The 16,208-nt window shown below is 41.9% G+C and overlaps 1 protein-coding gene across 2 annotated transcripts in view; it reads right to left on the bottom strand.

Moving 5' to 3' along the window:
* pcnx2 (pecanex 2) overlaps positions 1–16,208 on the bottom strand; it is a 41,492-nt gene that overhangs the window by 24,070 nt on the left and 1,214 nt on the right. The window contains exons 1-18 of one of the 2 annotated variants that reach the window (XM_086259116.1): positions 15,466–15,931; positions 13,960–14,162; positions 11,558–11,675; positions 11,426–11,462; positions 10,023–10,546; positions 9,745–9,933; positions 8,095–8,577; positions 7,826–8,003; positions 6,235–6,385; positions 5,963–6,105; positions 5,498–5,576; positions 5,093–5,228; positions 3,368–3,510; positions 2,941–3,094; positions 1,084–1,116; positions 561–732; positions 334–444; positions 21–112 (exon numbers count right to left, since the gene is read on the bottom strand). In XM_086259116.1, the coding sequence (XP_086115242.1) occupies positions 21–112; positions 334–444; positions 561–732; positions 1,084–1,116; positions 2,941–3,094; positions 3,368–3,510; positions 5,093–5,228; positions 5,498–5,576; positions 5,963–6,105; positions 6,235–6,385; positions 7,826–8,003; positions 8,095–8,577; positions 9,745–9,933; positions 10,023–10,546; positions 11,426–11,462; positions 11,558–11,675; positions 13,960–14,162; positions 15,466–15,618 (3,099 nt within the window). In that variant the 5' untranslated portion in view covers positions 15,619–15,931. Of the gene's footprint in view, positions 1–20; positions 113–333; positions 445–560; positions 733–1,083; positions 1,117–2,940; positions 3,095–3,367; positions 3,511–5,092; positions 5,229–5,497; positions 5,577–5,962; positions 6,106–6,234; positions 6,386–7,825; positions 8,004–8,094; positions 8,578–9,744; positions 9,934–10,022; positions 10,547–11,425; positions 11,463–11,557; positions 11,676–13,959; positions 14,163–15,465; positions 15,932–16,208 lie in introns of those variants that run through there. The other variant, XM_086259117.1, reaches the window with a different exon arrangement.

Genomic DNA, 16,208 nt, shown 5'->3' with positions numbered 1-16,208 from the left:
GCTCTTCCTCTGTTTCCTACCTTGAGAGCGCCGAAGCAGAAACCGTAAAGCAGAGACAGAGCAACCAGACTACGCAAGATGCTGTACACTGCAGAGATGAGACTGGTGGCAGCTGAGACACACAAGTTAGAAAGGTTAAAAATACATACAGTGGTTTAAAATGGCAACAAACTAACTCAGAAGATACTTTTTACTCGATGGCCCTGAAAATCTGTTCTGTCTTTGTATGTATGTTTATGAATAAACAACCAAAAGTTACAGTTTATAGTGAAAATAGGAACTAGGATCTGAATTAGCTAACACGAGCAATGCTAAAATCAAGAGATTAGAAACCTGTTCCTCCAAAAAAGTGCATGTCAATCTGCTCCAGCAGGTAGATGGTAAAGGTGTTGATCTGAGGGAAAAGGCCCACCAGGAAGGTGATTGGGAAGCAGTAGGTAAAACCTGTTTAATGCATAAAACAAAAGACATTTTTATGTATTTATCAAAGGAAAGAAATACTGTTAGCATACTGCAAGCAACTGCATCTGCATGTTTTCTCCTGTTGCATTTATCCCTACCCACTAGGAGGTCTCGTAAGAAGCGCAGAACATCATAGCAGACGATGGTGACTCCATAAAGGCTGGAGACCGGCAGATCCTTCCTCCTCAGCAGCTGCTCCAGCACCCAGATCAGAGCACAGAAAATGCAGAAGTAGGCCGCTCGGCTGTAGGCCACCAGTTGGTTGTGACCCTGGAGACATAGAGGGATGCCACCTGTAGGGGTTTACCCTGATTTCCATCACAGTAAGAACTAAACACCTTCCTGTGTTTTCACAGTAATATGACACAACTACCATAGCGTCAAATAAGGCAGATCCTCTGTAGCCACTCTGCATGTTCACCAGTCAAAGCTCAGCAAAATTATTCACATGGAAAAAAGGAACTGTTTTGAAATTCATAACATCATATATCAAAAACTGCCACACTGAAGAGGAAGAGCAGTCACACGCACACACAACAAGGATGCACGTGTTTCCAAATTATTAGTGATTATTATACAATCTTTTCAGTATTTTTTTCAGTAACAAAGAAACAAACTTACATGGGTTGGTGAAGCTGCATCTGGTTGAACACTCTGCAAAACAAACCCATAAAAGCCAGTTTGAAAACAGCAGCAATAATACCAACTTTAGTCTGACAACATCCATCCACCAATCCTTTCATCTACCCATTCATCCATTTTCTGCTGCTTATCTGCGTCATTGGGTTATCTGTGTAAGTATCCACTGTAAAAGCTACGATTTAGAACCTCGACTTCACTTCAGATCAATCCTTGACTGCTGTTGAACTGGAGATGGCTGTTCATGTCTTCATCTCCTCCTACTTAAATTATTGTAATTCACTATTTTCTTATCTGTCTAAAGCATTTACCAATTTCCTTCAATCTTTCCAAAATGCGGCTGCAAAGCTTTTAACTCACACGCACAAATTTTGATCATATCAGCCCATTGTTAAAGCACCTGCAGTGGCTTCCAGTCAGGCTTAGGTTTCAGTTACAAACCTTGGTTCTTACTTGTATGGCCTTGGGTGAAGCCCCCAACTATATCATCAAATTACTCCACCCCTATTCACAATGCTGGATCCTTAGGTCCTCGGATAGAGGTTTTCTTGTGATCCCACATACTAGTCTGAAAACTAAGGAGGATTATGCATTTCAAATCTTAGCACCAAAACTGTGGAATAGCTTAACACTCTCTCTTCATGTTCGGGTCATGTTTTTGTGTTCTCTGTTGTTTTATTTGGTTCATGTGTGCTCATTCTGACCTCACATTAGCTGTCTTTTTTACCGATAGTCTGAAAGGCACTTTATGACTGCTTTCTTGCCTCAATAAATACATTTTACTTTTACTTTACTTTTACCCCCAGATCTTCCTCTCACTAACCAACTCCTCTAGCTTTTCTGGGGGGACAGCAAGGAATTCCAAAGCCAGCTTGGAGATGTAATCTCTCCAGCGTGTCCTGTGTTTGCCCCGAAATCTCCTGCAGGGGGGGACATGCCTGGAACATCTCACTTAGACTGTATCCATGTCAGATGCCTGAGCCACCTCAACTGGCTCCTTTTGATGTGGAGAAGTAGTGGCTCTACTCCTAGTCCCTTCCAAATAACCAAACTCCTTACCCTGTCTCTAAGGCTGAGCCCAGCCACTCTTTGGTGGAAGCACATTTATTCAGTCACCAAGCAGCAGAACACCAAAGCCTCTGCTTTTGACTACCACCTGACCAACAGGAGGGCTGGACCATAGGCCAGAATGAGCCACCTGGGTAGGCCCTGGCCACCAGACACTCACTGATGAGCTCCTCCAGCAGACCTGGTTCCTAGTATCCCCAATCCAGGAAAGTTAACATAGCCCAGTGTTGTTTTTTTTCTATAGAGATCCTATGAATCACAGTTAATCTGGCCATTCACTCAGGGCCTGTTTGCCTTTGGAGATCCTATATAGCACATAACTCCAGGGATCACCAGGACATACAAATCTCTCCACCATAATGAGAGGGCGATTCATGGATGAGAAAATATGCAGCATAACATAGTGGGAGTTTAGTGTCTGAGGTAGGTCATCATTTCCTTGTTTCTGTATATATCATATTTCATTATATTTGACTAAATATTCTCTCTGGAGGCTGGAGGGTCTATAAAGCAGTGACTGACTAAATTAGTGTGCAGGCTTTGCTGCATTTCAGCAGAGAGGAAGTGAGTGGGAGTAAACAGGAACTGGCAAGTCTGAGGTCAGTTTTACTTTTTGTCTATATTTAGTGCCCATGGCTAATATTTTGACCTCACACTTTATTCCTTAAACGCAGCACAAGCTGTACCTATTAATGTGGCAATTACATCATGTTGGATTTTGTCCTCAGTTTGATATACAGCATCTTTATCCTGGACTGAAGACTTTTTTACCTTCAGTAATGAATAGTGGCAGCTGGCAATGACCAGACAGAACTGGAAGATCCAGAAGTCTTTGAAGCACCCATGGTTGAGAAGCACAAAACCCAGAAAGGAAACCAGGAAGGCCATGAAGACTGCAACTAGATTCTCCAGAACATCCTGGTTTCTATTATAAAAAAAAGCAGCACATGCAAAAGGCAGAGACAGGTCACAGCAGAGCCTCTAATACCTTATTAGGAAGGAAGAGTGCAAAGAAAAGAAGTGACTCAAAGAGAGACCTGATGCTGAACAATGTTCTTCACCACACAGTGAAGGATACAGGAGATATAAATACTAACGTGACATACAAAAACTCATCTCTAAAATTTTGTATGTAAACTAGATTTTATTTTCAAAGTGTGAACAGCTGGAAGATCTTACAGCAGGTTTTGTGTGTTACCTGTCCAAAAGGGCGAGCAGTGTGAGTCGGTCATATAAAATGTTGATCCACTTCCCAGGAAACAGTTTGAGTTTGTAATAAATTTTCCTGGCCGGCTTCTCCTGAGTGGACGTCTCTGATGAGTCATCCAAAGAATCCTCTTCCTGACACATACACACACACATGCACACGGACATAAGCAGCTTACACCGACTGAAATTTCAGTGCAATAATACAGAAAACAAAAACAGTCTGCTGTTTGAAACCTACATGATCCCGCATAATTCAAAATGCAGTCTTTTTATAACCAGATCTCTGAAAATGAGGTGCAGTACCGATTCATTCACAAATCGTAATTTGATGTTTCAGCTTCAATAACTGATCCAGACAGCTTATGTCACTCTTGCTCGTCTGGGTCCAGATGCAATAAAGACTGATTCAGGATTGACCTTCTTGCTACTACAACAGCCTGACAGAGACAAGACATTAATTGGATTTAGCTAAGTTAAGTGGGCCATTCTAATGTGCATATAGAATATATATATTTTAAAATATATGCTGCCTAGCAACCTGTCCAGGGTGTAACCGCTGCTCACTCTATTACAGCTGACAGGCTCCTCCTAAGTTGAGGATGGCACGAGCAATCCTACCTGAATAAACAGTTAAGAAAATGGATGAATTGCTATTACTAGTAACCACACTGAGAAAAGTGTAACAACAGTAGAGACAAATAGCATATAAATATGGGACTGTTTATGTTTATGTACAACAAACTTAATTTAGATGTATGTATGATTAAGGGATCACGTCAACCATCCATTTTCTAAAAATGAGTGTACGCATGAAGTGTAATGAAAAACTGGTGTGTTTGTTCAATTGTATATACACCCGTGGAGTAACAGGGGACTTCATAACTTTCATAATGGTTGCACATTTACATCTATTATGGGTTATCTATGCATGTAAATAACGTACGTGACAAGAAGGCATACAATTACATGCTGGAAAAAAGCTACTCATCCAACATTAAACTTTTGATGTAGTCCGTAAATACACGACACTTGACTTCATAAGTTAAAATGTCTAATGTGGTAATAAAAATCTGAATTTGGAGACATCAAAACTGGTTGCATATTCAATTCAATATCTGCTAAATTAGATGCTATTGTCATGTAATTACAATTATGCTTTTATATGTGCATAAATGTTACAAATGGGTCATTTTAGCCTGCTGGTAGGTGGTTGCTAAGCAACGTGATGACATCCCAATAGTTAACATAAATATGAAGGATTTAAGTTGTGACTGTGCGCTAACTGTGGCTGCTCGACTGCTATGGTATAGGAGGAGTTTATAGAGAAACAGGCAGACACATATGGTGTGTTATATTAAGAGTTACTGTAAATTAAGTACGTGGATACAAAAAAAACCTGATAAATTTATCAATGGATTCATTTCATCACCTGGTTAAAGTACCTCAGGAGTTTTTTTTAAAGAAGGAAGCAGATGTGTTGTCAATCTCACATCATTTGGGTTCCTTATAAAACATTTACAAACCCCTTTTGTAACCTTGTTTATTCTCAGGCTTCTTGTTGACTCCCTTTACAACATTTCTTGAGATTATTTTCATATCAGATTTATTATAAATTTGATGTTACTGGGTTGCAAAGCATATATATATATATATATATATATATATATATATATATATATATATATATATATATATACAAAAAGGAGACAGACACCTGGAAGATCTCGGGGTGCGTTCTTCGTGGCCGAAGCCTGTGTGCAGGGATGATGCGTCGCTGGAAAGGGCAGTCACTGTGACCGCCCGCAAGGCCGTCCTGACACTCTGAGTTGGAGGAAGTCGACAGCAGGTCACTGAAGACACACACAGTGGAAGTTGATGTGAGTATGTGGAATATACTTGATTATACAGGCAGAGATTACGGTTTAGCAGAGGATGGAAACGGGCACTGACATAAGATGATGTTTAGAAAAGCTCATGGGAGCAGTTACAGACAGCATGCAGGTAGAGAAAGAAGGGAAAAAACAACAGAAAAATAAAAATTATTTATAACAGACAACTTGTTGCAGGCAGATGAAGAGGGGGACGGGTGGAGGGTGGAATGAAGATATAACAACAGTACCACATGTTGCCGGTAATGAGCTCTGCTCCTAGCGGCAGATTGAGAGCTCTCTCTGCATACAGCTTACGAGGCCTGTCTCCTGGTGACACAAACAGACACATTGAACTAGTCAGACACGCTCTATTTTGATAATAATAGCTTGGATTTGTTTAGCATTGCAGCCATCTGAGACTGAAGGGCTGAAAATCTTGGAGCCATTCCAGGAAATTGTCATATAATCTACAAGCTGCTATCATTGTGTGTGTGGGAAGCTGCTGGCAATGCTTCCCACACACACAATGTATTTGCACAGAAAATCATAATATTATTAGACCCCCCCAGATACTGACTGAGGATATTAACAGCACATGGTTGTTGATTGTGACTACAGGCAATTCAATTGTCTCCTGCATGAAACACATGAAATTTCTAAGAAGTAACAAAAAGATAAGGCAGTCTAAACGCTGGACAAGACTAGCTACTTACGGTGTACAGTATGAAAGGTGTAGGCCTCTTCTTTGTTGGTAGCCTCTGGTCTGCAGATGACCTGCAGCATGGAGCTCTCAGATTGAGACGTTTGCGAAGGAAGGGAATCGTAATCCGGATCCTTTTCTCTGTCTGTCTGTGGACTGCAGACAAGAAACAGAATCAGCCAGAGATCCTGGATGCTAATAGATTATATAAGTGCTGTAAACATGTGCTTATATCTGTGTGTGTGAAATCAGCTGAAACATGTGAGAAGTTAATGGAACGCTTACCTGTCAGGAGAGACTATTGGGATCTGTGTAGGTGGTATAGCCTGTAGTGTGTTGGTAGGCAGACTGGTGGGTGGTTTGGGTCTCTCTGGTTTGTTGTCAGTGTTGCTATCGGTTACTGTTTCATCTTGTTTCGAAGTTGCACTTTGATTTTCTGTACATGGATTAAAGGAAATCATTTTAATCAAATGCACTTTTCCAACCTTTTTCTTCTATCTATCTATCTATCTATCTATCTATCTATCTATCTATCTATCTATCTATCTATCTATCTATCACACCACCATCTCTCACCTGGAAGTGCAGGGCCGTTACGCCAGGCTGCTCTTTGTTGACTTTAGCTCTGCTTTCAATATGATACTCCCGGACAGACTAATAGTTAAACTGCTGGAAATTGGACTTCCTTCTACCACCTGCCGCTGGATCAGAGACTTCCTCTCAGACCGTGTACAGAGAGTTAGAGTGGGGCCTCATCTTTCCTCAGCCCTCAGCTCTCCACAAGGCTGTGTACTGAGTCCCCTACTGTACACTCTGTACACACATGACTGTGTTAGTTCCCACCCAGACAACACAGTCATCAAGTTTGCAGATGATACCACCGTGGTGGGGCTCATCTCAGGGGGAGATGAGACTGCGTACAGAGCTGAAGTTCAGAGGCTGTCAGATTGGTGTGTAGATAACAACCTGGACCTCAATACCACCAAGACAAAAGAACTGGTAGTTGACTTCAGAAGGAGGAAGTCCGAGCTGCAGCCTGTCAGCATCAACGGGGAGTGCGTGGAAAGGGTCTCCAGTTTCAAGTTTCTGGGTGTGCACATAGACACAGACCTCCAATGGAGCTCTAACACCTCTGCGGTCTTAAAGAAGGCCCAACAGCGTCTCCACTTTCTAAGAATCCTCAGAAAAATGGACCTGAAGAAGGAGCTGCTGACCGTCTTCTACCGCTGCTCCATTGAAAGTGTGCTGACATATTGCATCGGTGTGTGGTTCTCCAGCTGCACCACAGCACACCGAAAGGCACTCCAGAGGGTCATCAATATGGCCCAAAAAATCATTGGACATCCTCTTCCCTCCCTGAAGGACCTGTACAGCACTCGCTGTCTCAAGAGGGCACGCAGCATCCTACGGGACTGCACACACCCAGGACACCGGGTGTTTAAGCTGCTGCCGTCTGGCCGGAGGTTCAGGCTGCTGAGGTCCCGAACAAATAGACTCAAGGACAGCTTTTACAACAGGGCAATAGCCCTAATCAATGTAAATAGCTGACCTGACTGCCTACCTCCCTGGACGTTTTTAGGGGGGAGGTAACAATGTTTAAAATAATAACAATAATAATATTTATATTTATAACAAGGTGCAATAATAATTAATGTGCAATAATAACAGTGTGCAATACACATACACTTATTCTTCTTTTTTATACTAAGTTAATATACTGTGTTGTGTTGTTTGTTGCGTTGTGATGTGTCATTTCGTGTCGTGTTGTGTTATATGCAGTGCCGACGTAGGACAGTTTTCCAATTTCATTGTACTACTGTACAATGTATGACTGTGCAATGACAATAAAGAGTTATCTTATCTTATCTTTCTTTACCTTCGTCTGTAGCTTCAACTTCCTCTTTGTGCTCTGGCTTCTCCTCTTCTTGTGTACTGCCACCTCCCCCTCTGGTACTCAGGGATCCCAACAAGGAAACAAACTCCAAGAAGTTTGATTCATTGGGAATCTGGCCCTCCTTTGCCTCCAGGTCTGATTTGGAACTGGTCATGGTAGCCTGACAGACAATGAGAAATATTTGTGAGTTTTTTGGGCGGTCATTTCTCAAATGGACACAGAAATACAAAGGGGCAAATCTATCAACATACCGTGTTGTGTGAGCGGCCTGAAAGCAGAACTGCATCTTTCCCGCTGTCCATGCTCAGCCCTCGGATGTGAGTCCTCCCACCAGGTCCGTAGCGACCCAGAGTTTGGGGCAGGCGCAGGAACCCTTGTGAGTCCACGTTTGCTTCCAGAGAGTCCGTGTCATCTGGGTGGGAGTGGACGTCGATACCCGACGAGCTGTTATCATTTGTCAGCTGTGGACTAGGTGTGCTGTCAGCGGTGATTTGCAGACTAAGACGTTTCTGCTCTGGATCTGCGCACTCGAGCATGGTGGACTCAGAGCTGGTGGTTTCTCTGCATAAGTGGAACTCTTCACTTGGGCTTGTAGTCATGTGCTGTTTCGGGGTGGGGTCGTCCTCTGAGCAGATCACTTCCTCTCCCTCTTCCGAGTCCTGCTTCTCCTCCTCGGGGGAGTCGAAGGTGATGACAGGGATTTTGATGTGACTTTCTCCTGCATCCTTCTGAGCCTTGCGGGGTACACAGAGACATGTCACTTGTACTTTCCCTCGAACGTAACAACACCTCTGACATAAATCAACCGGCATTTAACAGCCGACAAACTGAACACTATAACACACACAGAATACAAAATCTGATCTTCTGCATATATTTGGAGACTTAGAAATATGTCTACCTAACAAACACTGTCAAATTCTTTTGCACTTTGAGTTTCATACAGCAGCTAAGAACCAAACAAATAGTAAAGGTACACAATTTCAAAGTAGATAAAATAATAAAGAAATACAATGAAAACACAAAAAGACATTTAGATGCTGAATCAAATTTGAATAAAGGTCTGATTTCGCTGGGAAAAAATGAGCTTTTATACTGTTTACTGCTATCTTTGGTCATCTACAGCATGAACCTGAGAGCACTGAAGGAGATTGGTTTAAAACAAACCACTAAGGAAATTACTTAGACTACTAAAACTGGGTTAAGAGCTGTCCAACACATTAGTAAAACCTGGGAGCAAAGCAGTGAACCACGATCTTCTGGAAAGAAATATGTTGGAAAAACATCTTCAATGATGAACAGAGATCACTTCAAAGTTTAGTGAAATCACATTGTGAAAAAAATCAACAGCAGCACTCAGGGTTAGTTTAATCGTGAAAGTAAGAGCATTTCCACACAAAGATAACTTAGGGATTGGGACTACATAGCTGTGGAGCTTTAAAGAAACCACTTATCAGAGAGGCTAGTCAGAAAGAAAGGTTTCAGTTTGCTAGGGAGCATAAAAATGTGACCCTGACTGGGTGCATCAGGGTAAGAAGAGGTGGATGAAGTGATGATGGGGGCTGTGTTATGATCTAGGGTTGGTCAAATCCAGGTTCAGCAATGATATTTCCCTTAAAAATGTTGTCAACTGACAACATTTGTTATTACAGTTCTCTTCAGCTGACCAAAAATGTATTTTAACACTTAGGAGAGATGCCAAGGTTTCTACAGGTTAAAAATATTGCTGGTTTTCAATGACCTGTGTGCCTGTGACATTTAAAATGATGAAGTCACCGTGATGCAACTACAGTTGGGTAGTGGAATGAGATCATTTTAACATTTTAAAAGCTATGTAAATAGGGACAACACCAAGACACAAACATTATGTGTTTAAAAGTAACTGAGTAATTGATTCTGACCTGTGCATTCTCCAAAAGGCTCTGCTTGACGCTCTCTTCCAACTGAGCAGCAGTCTGAGGATCACAGCTCATAGTGATGATGATCTTGACTGTGTCGCTGTCGTCCAAGTGAGCTGGCACAGGTCCGGGGCCAGAGTTGTCTACCAGAACCACTTCAATCTCATCAGAACAGTATGTCTCCTCCACAGCCTACTCATAAAGAAAAATACTCGTAATAAACCCGGCCCTTCAAATTCAAATTGATCAAACATGTCTTCTTACTCTTTTATGAGGTCTACCTGTGTAGGAGGTTCTGGGATTTCAATGACATGCTCCTGGTCCTCATGGGGAGTCTCCAGTGAGTTGTTGTTGGCATCTGAGGCCTGTTTATGCCCCTCACTCTCCTCCTCACTCTCATCTTCACTTCCCTTGGAAGAAGGGAAACCTTCATCGGCTATTTCTCTGTCTGCAGTCTCTTTATCCTCAGAGTCTTTTTCCTCTATTCTGTCTTGCTCTGACTCTTTCTCTGCTGTCCTTTCCTGCTCCGACTGCTCTTTGTTAATCCCTGTCAAAGATCCCTTAATGTCTATCCCTTCTTTCACAGGTTCAGTTTCAATTGTTTCTGTATCAGTTTTCTCTATCCCACCCGCAGATTCAGACTGGAGCTCCTCTTTTTCAGCTTGGGATGGGGGCCTCTGCTGGGCCTGCAGCAGGGGGGCAGCCTGATCGGGATTGGGGCTAGAGAGATCATCAGGAGATGGCTCTGGGCTTGGCTGCAAGCCTCCCTCCACAGGCCTCTCCTCTGCAGCAGTTCTGTCTTTCTCTGGAATGAAATGCAAATTCAATTTGTTGATTTTAAAGCGTAATATTAATAAAAGCCACAATAAAGCTTTAAATCCTACAGTGGAAATAGTATAATACCCATATTAGTTGGCTGCAGCAATAACACACACAATTCAAACTATTACAGTAGATATCTTCCCATTGGGGAGGAAGCTATAGATTCATCCTTCTACTATTAAAAACAAATGGCACCATTTTTGCACAATAATCTGGTGCATTGCACCCGAGGATTTGGATTTCTTTTTTTTTTCTTCCTTTTTCAATCAGCTGACTGGGCTCTTACTAATCACCAGTCCATTAGGTCATAACTTCACTGAAAGCAGTCAGCTGCTCTTGTTGGCCGGCTGCTAACTCTGTGATGTTTCCTTGGGAGGAAGTTGTCGGCCTGGATCGTGTAAGAAGCCATCCAATACAGTAGGGAAGAGGAACAGCTTTCTTTCAGCACAGACTGATTTTGACAACACACTAAACAGGAAACAGGTCTGTTACAATGAACCTTTCATGAGGGTTAAATGTGGAACTGCAGTTTTAAACTGCTGCATCCTGTCTTCACAGTTTTTGCATGCTTATCTCTTAGTCATATTGTTTGTGCCATTTTTAACATCCCAAATAACCACAAGGTAGTCTATTGGCATTGCTTCATACTTCATACTTAGTGTCAGTCTGACTAAAGTTTCACTAGGTTAAAAAAAATGAAACACTACAATTTGAGATGACTCGATCATTCCAAAACACAAAATCAATCTGCAGTTTACAAATAGTCACCATGGGGATGAATACAGTGCTATAGAAGAACCAGTCCATTTGTCATGTTTTTTTCCTTTATTAGTTAACTATCTGTATCTTAGATTAGCATTACCTTCCACGGTCTTCACCTCATCTGACTTTGAGCAGTCCTGTATGGAGGACAATTCAAAAGGTTGGGATTACAATTTAGACATAACACAGTATCCTCACACTGCCAGGTGTTAATATTTAAACCTTCTCTCACCACCCCAATCAGTCCCGGGTCAGTTTCAGTCTGTTTCACCGTCACCTGGATCACTGAACTGGGACGCTTCCGAGCCAACGTAGTCATGGCAACACTGTCAGGGACTGTGCTGCTCTTCCTAACGGCCAAAGACATGAGATGAAAACAGACACAGTTAAGTAAGAATGTGAATAATGTAGCACATTTTTTAAATACAGTGATGTACAGGTTAGAGATACAGATGAATAAAGAACACACAAATATACTGCTTTATACATGTAAATGAATTAAAACTCAATTTTAGTCCCAATGCAGTTAAAGGAAAACTCTAAAAACTGATGTAAAGACATTTTTTTGTTTATTTTTTAAAGCTGTTTACAGACTAACCCTAATGGTAAACACATAATCACCTGCTGATTTACTACGATTGTATGAGCTGGGTCACCAAGAGGTGGAGCAGGATTCAAAAGTGCAGAGACATAAGAAACGGCAACACTTTGAAGTGCTATATTTGTGATAAGCAATACTTTAAAATTAGAGAAAAGGAACCTTTGAAGAGCGTCTCAGGATTTCCGCCACAGAGAGGCCTAAGAGGTCTAAATTAAGTTCTAATAGAAATATATTACCCTCAAAAAGTCCCTTCTCAGCGGTCAGGGCTTTCTGAAAGTTCAAAAACTTGAGCTTGTGGAGCTCAAAGTGCCAAACAGTTCCAAAGGTCATACGTACAATTGCTAGAAAAAATATGCTTGATTATTTTAGAGGAGGTGTTTCAAACATTTTGTGCCCAAAGTCTACCAAAGGGCAAATCAAAATTTCAGCATGCATCGTATCTGCCTTAAACAGTATCTCTATCATCTAAATTCTTCTGTCTCTTTTGGACTGTACTGTACGACTAAGGAAATCCTGGAAGCCCATTTGAAGCATCTAGACTTAGCATAAAACCCCTTTGCAAGAGTGTTGCCTTTAAGTTTCTTTTGCTTTGCAATAAGCTCGACAAGCGTATGTCTTTCACACAATCAAGTATCCTTTGCTGCCCCCAATTCAGGTCCAGAGTTGTTTTGATCTTTCTCTAAGAAGGGATGTTTTTCTGCCTCACAGCAGACTGTTTGGGAACTGCTTTAAAGTGTACTGCAGAAATGGCTGATTACATTTTTAAACACAACATCACACTTTGCCCTCTCATTCCCAGTTCAACAAACCAGACAGAGAGAGAGAGACGGAGAGGCTGGAGAGTGGTAGTCAAGTGAAATAAAAGGTGAATGAACAGAGGGAGCAGCATTAATGGAAAATCAGAAGTAAAGCAGAAGTAAAATATGTTTTTTTTTATACTGGGTATGTTCTGAAATACAAATAAATATGCTCACACCTCCACTCAACCCTGCAGGAAGGTGCCAAATTGAGTGTGTGTGTGTGTGTGTGTGTGTGTGTGTGTGTGTGTGTGTGTGTGTGTGTGTGTGTGTGTGTGTGTGTGTGTGTGTGTGTGTGTGTGATTGTGTGTGTGTGTGTGTGTGTGTGTGTGTGTGTATGCATGCTGCTTGTCAAACAAACAGCCAAGATGTAACCTGGTCGCTACGATTTTATATAAAGTTTCACATGTAAAAGCCATAAAACAGCAATTGATACATCAGCGGACAGAGAAAAAATGAACAGTGTGAAGAAATCCTGCAAGTTCCTTGGGAGGGAAATTTCGAGGAACAAGTACCTACTAAAACGTTGCAAGATGTCAACTGATTTGGAGTCTATAGTTGACATAAGTTAGCAGAGACAGAGACAGTCTATGGAACTCATTACATCAGTGCACCATTTTTAAAGGTGTATTTTAAATTCTATTTTAAATTCTAAAACACACTGACTCTTACAGATGAAAAAGTAGAAAGAAATACTTTCGTTTGTATTTCCTTTTTCATCTCAACTCAATTAAATGTAACACATTCACACAGAGAACAAGATTTTTTTTGTCTCTGTGCAGATCAAGTGTCTCAGTGAAGGGGCTGACTGAAGATCACTGACCTCTCCTCATTAGCTCGCTCACTCACCGAAACTGTACTTTGAGTCTTTGAAATGAAGTAGAGAGAGTGCATCCCACTTTGAGACACTTGATCATGAAAGTAATCCCATCTCAGACAGAGGGAGAAAAGCACAGAGACACATAAAGAGAAAGAAAGGCGGGACTAAAATGGAGAGTGATGCTTGGCTATGTTTAGTATTGGTGGTATTATTTTAAAATTGGGTCTCAGGCCTAAATGTATAATTTCATGTTAATAATTAAGCTGTGTCATTAGGGATTTATACCTCTGGCCTAGATCTTGTGTTGGTTATCCGAGTAGGGGAGCAGCTCAAGGCACAAGGAAAATTTTTTCTTGGTAGTTAAATATTTACAGCTATTTCATATTTATCCCACTCACTGCATTTTTGGTTTTTACCTGATGCTGGGGGGCAGGCAAGAATCTGAGGCATTACTTTTCTTCTCCTGAGCTTTGCTGAGGTCAGAAAGGCTGCTGCGGACCACTGCCTCACCCTCGTCGAACATCAAGTGCAGCCGATAGTTGGCGAGCTTGATAAGGACGAAGAAAACAGTGATGGAGGAGCAGTAGATGCTCAGAGCCATTGTAGTGGGAGGCAAAGCCTGTGGAGAAGAAAGGAAGAGCTTAGTCATATTGAAATCAGCATTTCCTGAATCTCCTGACTCCACCAGGACAGAGTTTGATTTAATTCTTCAAGCTTTAGCACCACCAATTTCTTTTGATTTATATTGCAACACAGCCTCAGCACACTGCAAGATCTGATTTTGATATATTGGTAGATTAATAAAGTTTACTAGTCCACTGGGGAGAAATTGCCTGTAGCAAAGAACAGGAATATCAAAGGCAAAGTATCATGCCAATCATGAGTCATAATGTCCCAGAGAGAGTTCTTGCTGTTTTGAATGTTTGCTATTGTCCCTCAACTTCCTTCCATCATTTATCCTGCGCTGAATACGACCTTCACAAAAAACGCTAAAAAACTTGAAATTTGAAACACCTTCCCTTGGAAAGCTTGTGTTGTTTCTGCAGGGGAAGCAGTGGATGTTTTCACACAGTCTAGAAACTGTCAGCAACAACAATTTAATATAGAATCAGTGCCAAAGTGTTTACCGTCTGAGGTGTCAGTCACACATCACCATCTGCCTTAATAGCTAAGATATGTGACTGGCTAATTTCGGGATCATCAAAACAGATATAATCAGCAATATCTTATCTTTGATAAACTGCTTACAAAAATGTACTCTGTGTACAATAAGCTGCCATTGCACTGTTTGCACAATCAAGTCACATTACCCTTTCAGTATTTGTACTGTTTTGCCATAATGTCTCCTATTAATTGCCTATTCACAGGTTAATGTGTTTGACCTATAGGTAAGCTGTATGGCAGGAACACAGAGGTCACTGAAGATGTCCCTTCAAAGACGAAGGGGTCAAATTTGGTTGTATTGTATTGTATTGTAGTGGAGGTTGGGCAGTAAAAGTCGAGACTATATATAACTGGGCTTTCCGCCTCTATTAATCACCATATAGCATGAAGCATCATCAGCCCGTGTATTGTCACTGGGAGTAATGCAGCCAGTGTCGCACCTTTATCAAAGCCCATGGCATGAAAATATTAGTGAACCACATTTCACGCTTTCTGGCTCCACCACTGTCACATCCAGGAGCAGCCATGCTTTCACTTACTGCATGCGGGAGAAAAATACTGCGACAGTGCCCTTTTTCCTGGCCTTGTGTTTCCATCAGCTGCTACATTGCGTGATATTCCATTCTCCTACAGCTTGTGGTTGTTGTTTTTTTCTCCCAAGGATAAACAGGGGCATTATTACAATTTTACCTAGGTAGTGTGGGCACCTTACACCCCACGCACGGCCTTGAACGTCACGTTCCTCAATAAAAACTCACCAGATGGAGAGACAAGGGCAACATCAGGAGGAATATCCACAGATAGAGGTGACATGAGTTGTTGAATTTATTCTGGTCCGGGTCGTGGTACCAGCCCCCGGTCAGGGATGCCCAGACCCCCTGACGGAGGGTTTGCACAACCTGTGAGCCCATCTCCCCTCCTCTCCCCTCCTCTCCGCTCAGGTTGGACTGGCTGATGGTGATGATGATGATGATGCTGGTGCTGCTAGGCTACAATGAAATGATCTCCTCTATCTAATCATGCATGCTACTGTCGCTACGCCTCCATGTTGGCGCGACGCAGCTTGACTCTTGAGTCTTTCCTTTCATGGCTCGGTCTTCCTCAGCGTTGTCCTCTCGTCTGCCGTTTCCCATCCCAGTGTCGATGCGTGCATTGCTGCTGCTGCTGCTGCCGCGGTCCTCATCATGTTCGTCTCTATCCTTCCTCTCTCTCCTCTCAGGCTTGCCTGTACAGATGCGCAGCTCTGACCACCCCCTCCCTTCTGTCTTTTTCACTCCTCCTCTCTCCATATTCATCCATGTCCATTATGCGAGTTCCACCTTCAATCAAACACTTTGCGACATGCAATCAAGCCACGTTGTGCATTACATACAATGTATTTGTAGCCTTGTAGCCTGTACAGACCATGAATTGCGCACAGTATTTAAAGGTTTTAGAGCTTACGTTTAAAAATAATGTACAGCGGTGCAAACATGCAAAACATATTATATTATATTATATT

This window comes from Aulonocara sp. 'chitande type north' Nkhata Bay, linkage group LG13 (genome assembly GCF_057382095.1).
Source record: "Aulonocara sp. 'chitande type north' Nkhata Bay isolate Kocher_YH1m ecotype deep benthic linkage group LG13, A_spYH_male_GT1.1, whole genome shotgun sequence".
In the NCBI taxonomy this organism is placed as follows: domain Eukaryota; kingdom Metazoa; phylum Chordata; class Actinopteri; order Cichliformes; family Cichlidae; genus Aulonocara; species Aulonocara sp. 'chitande type north' Nkhata Bay.
This window is presented reverse-complemented; position numbering and strand designations above follow the sequence as displayed.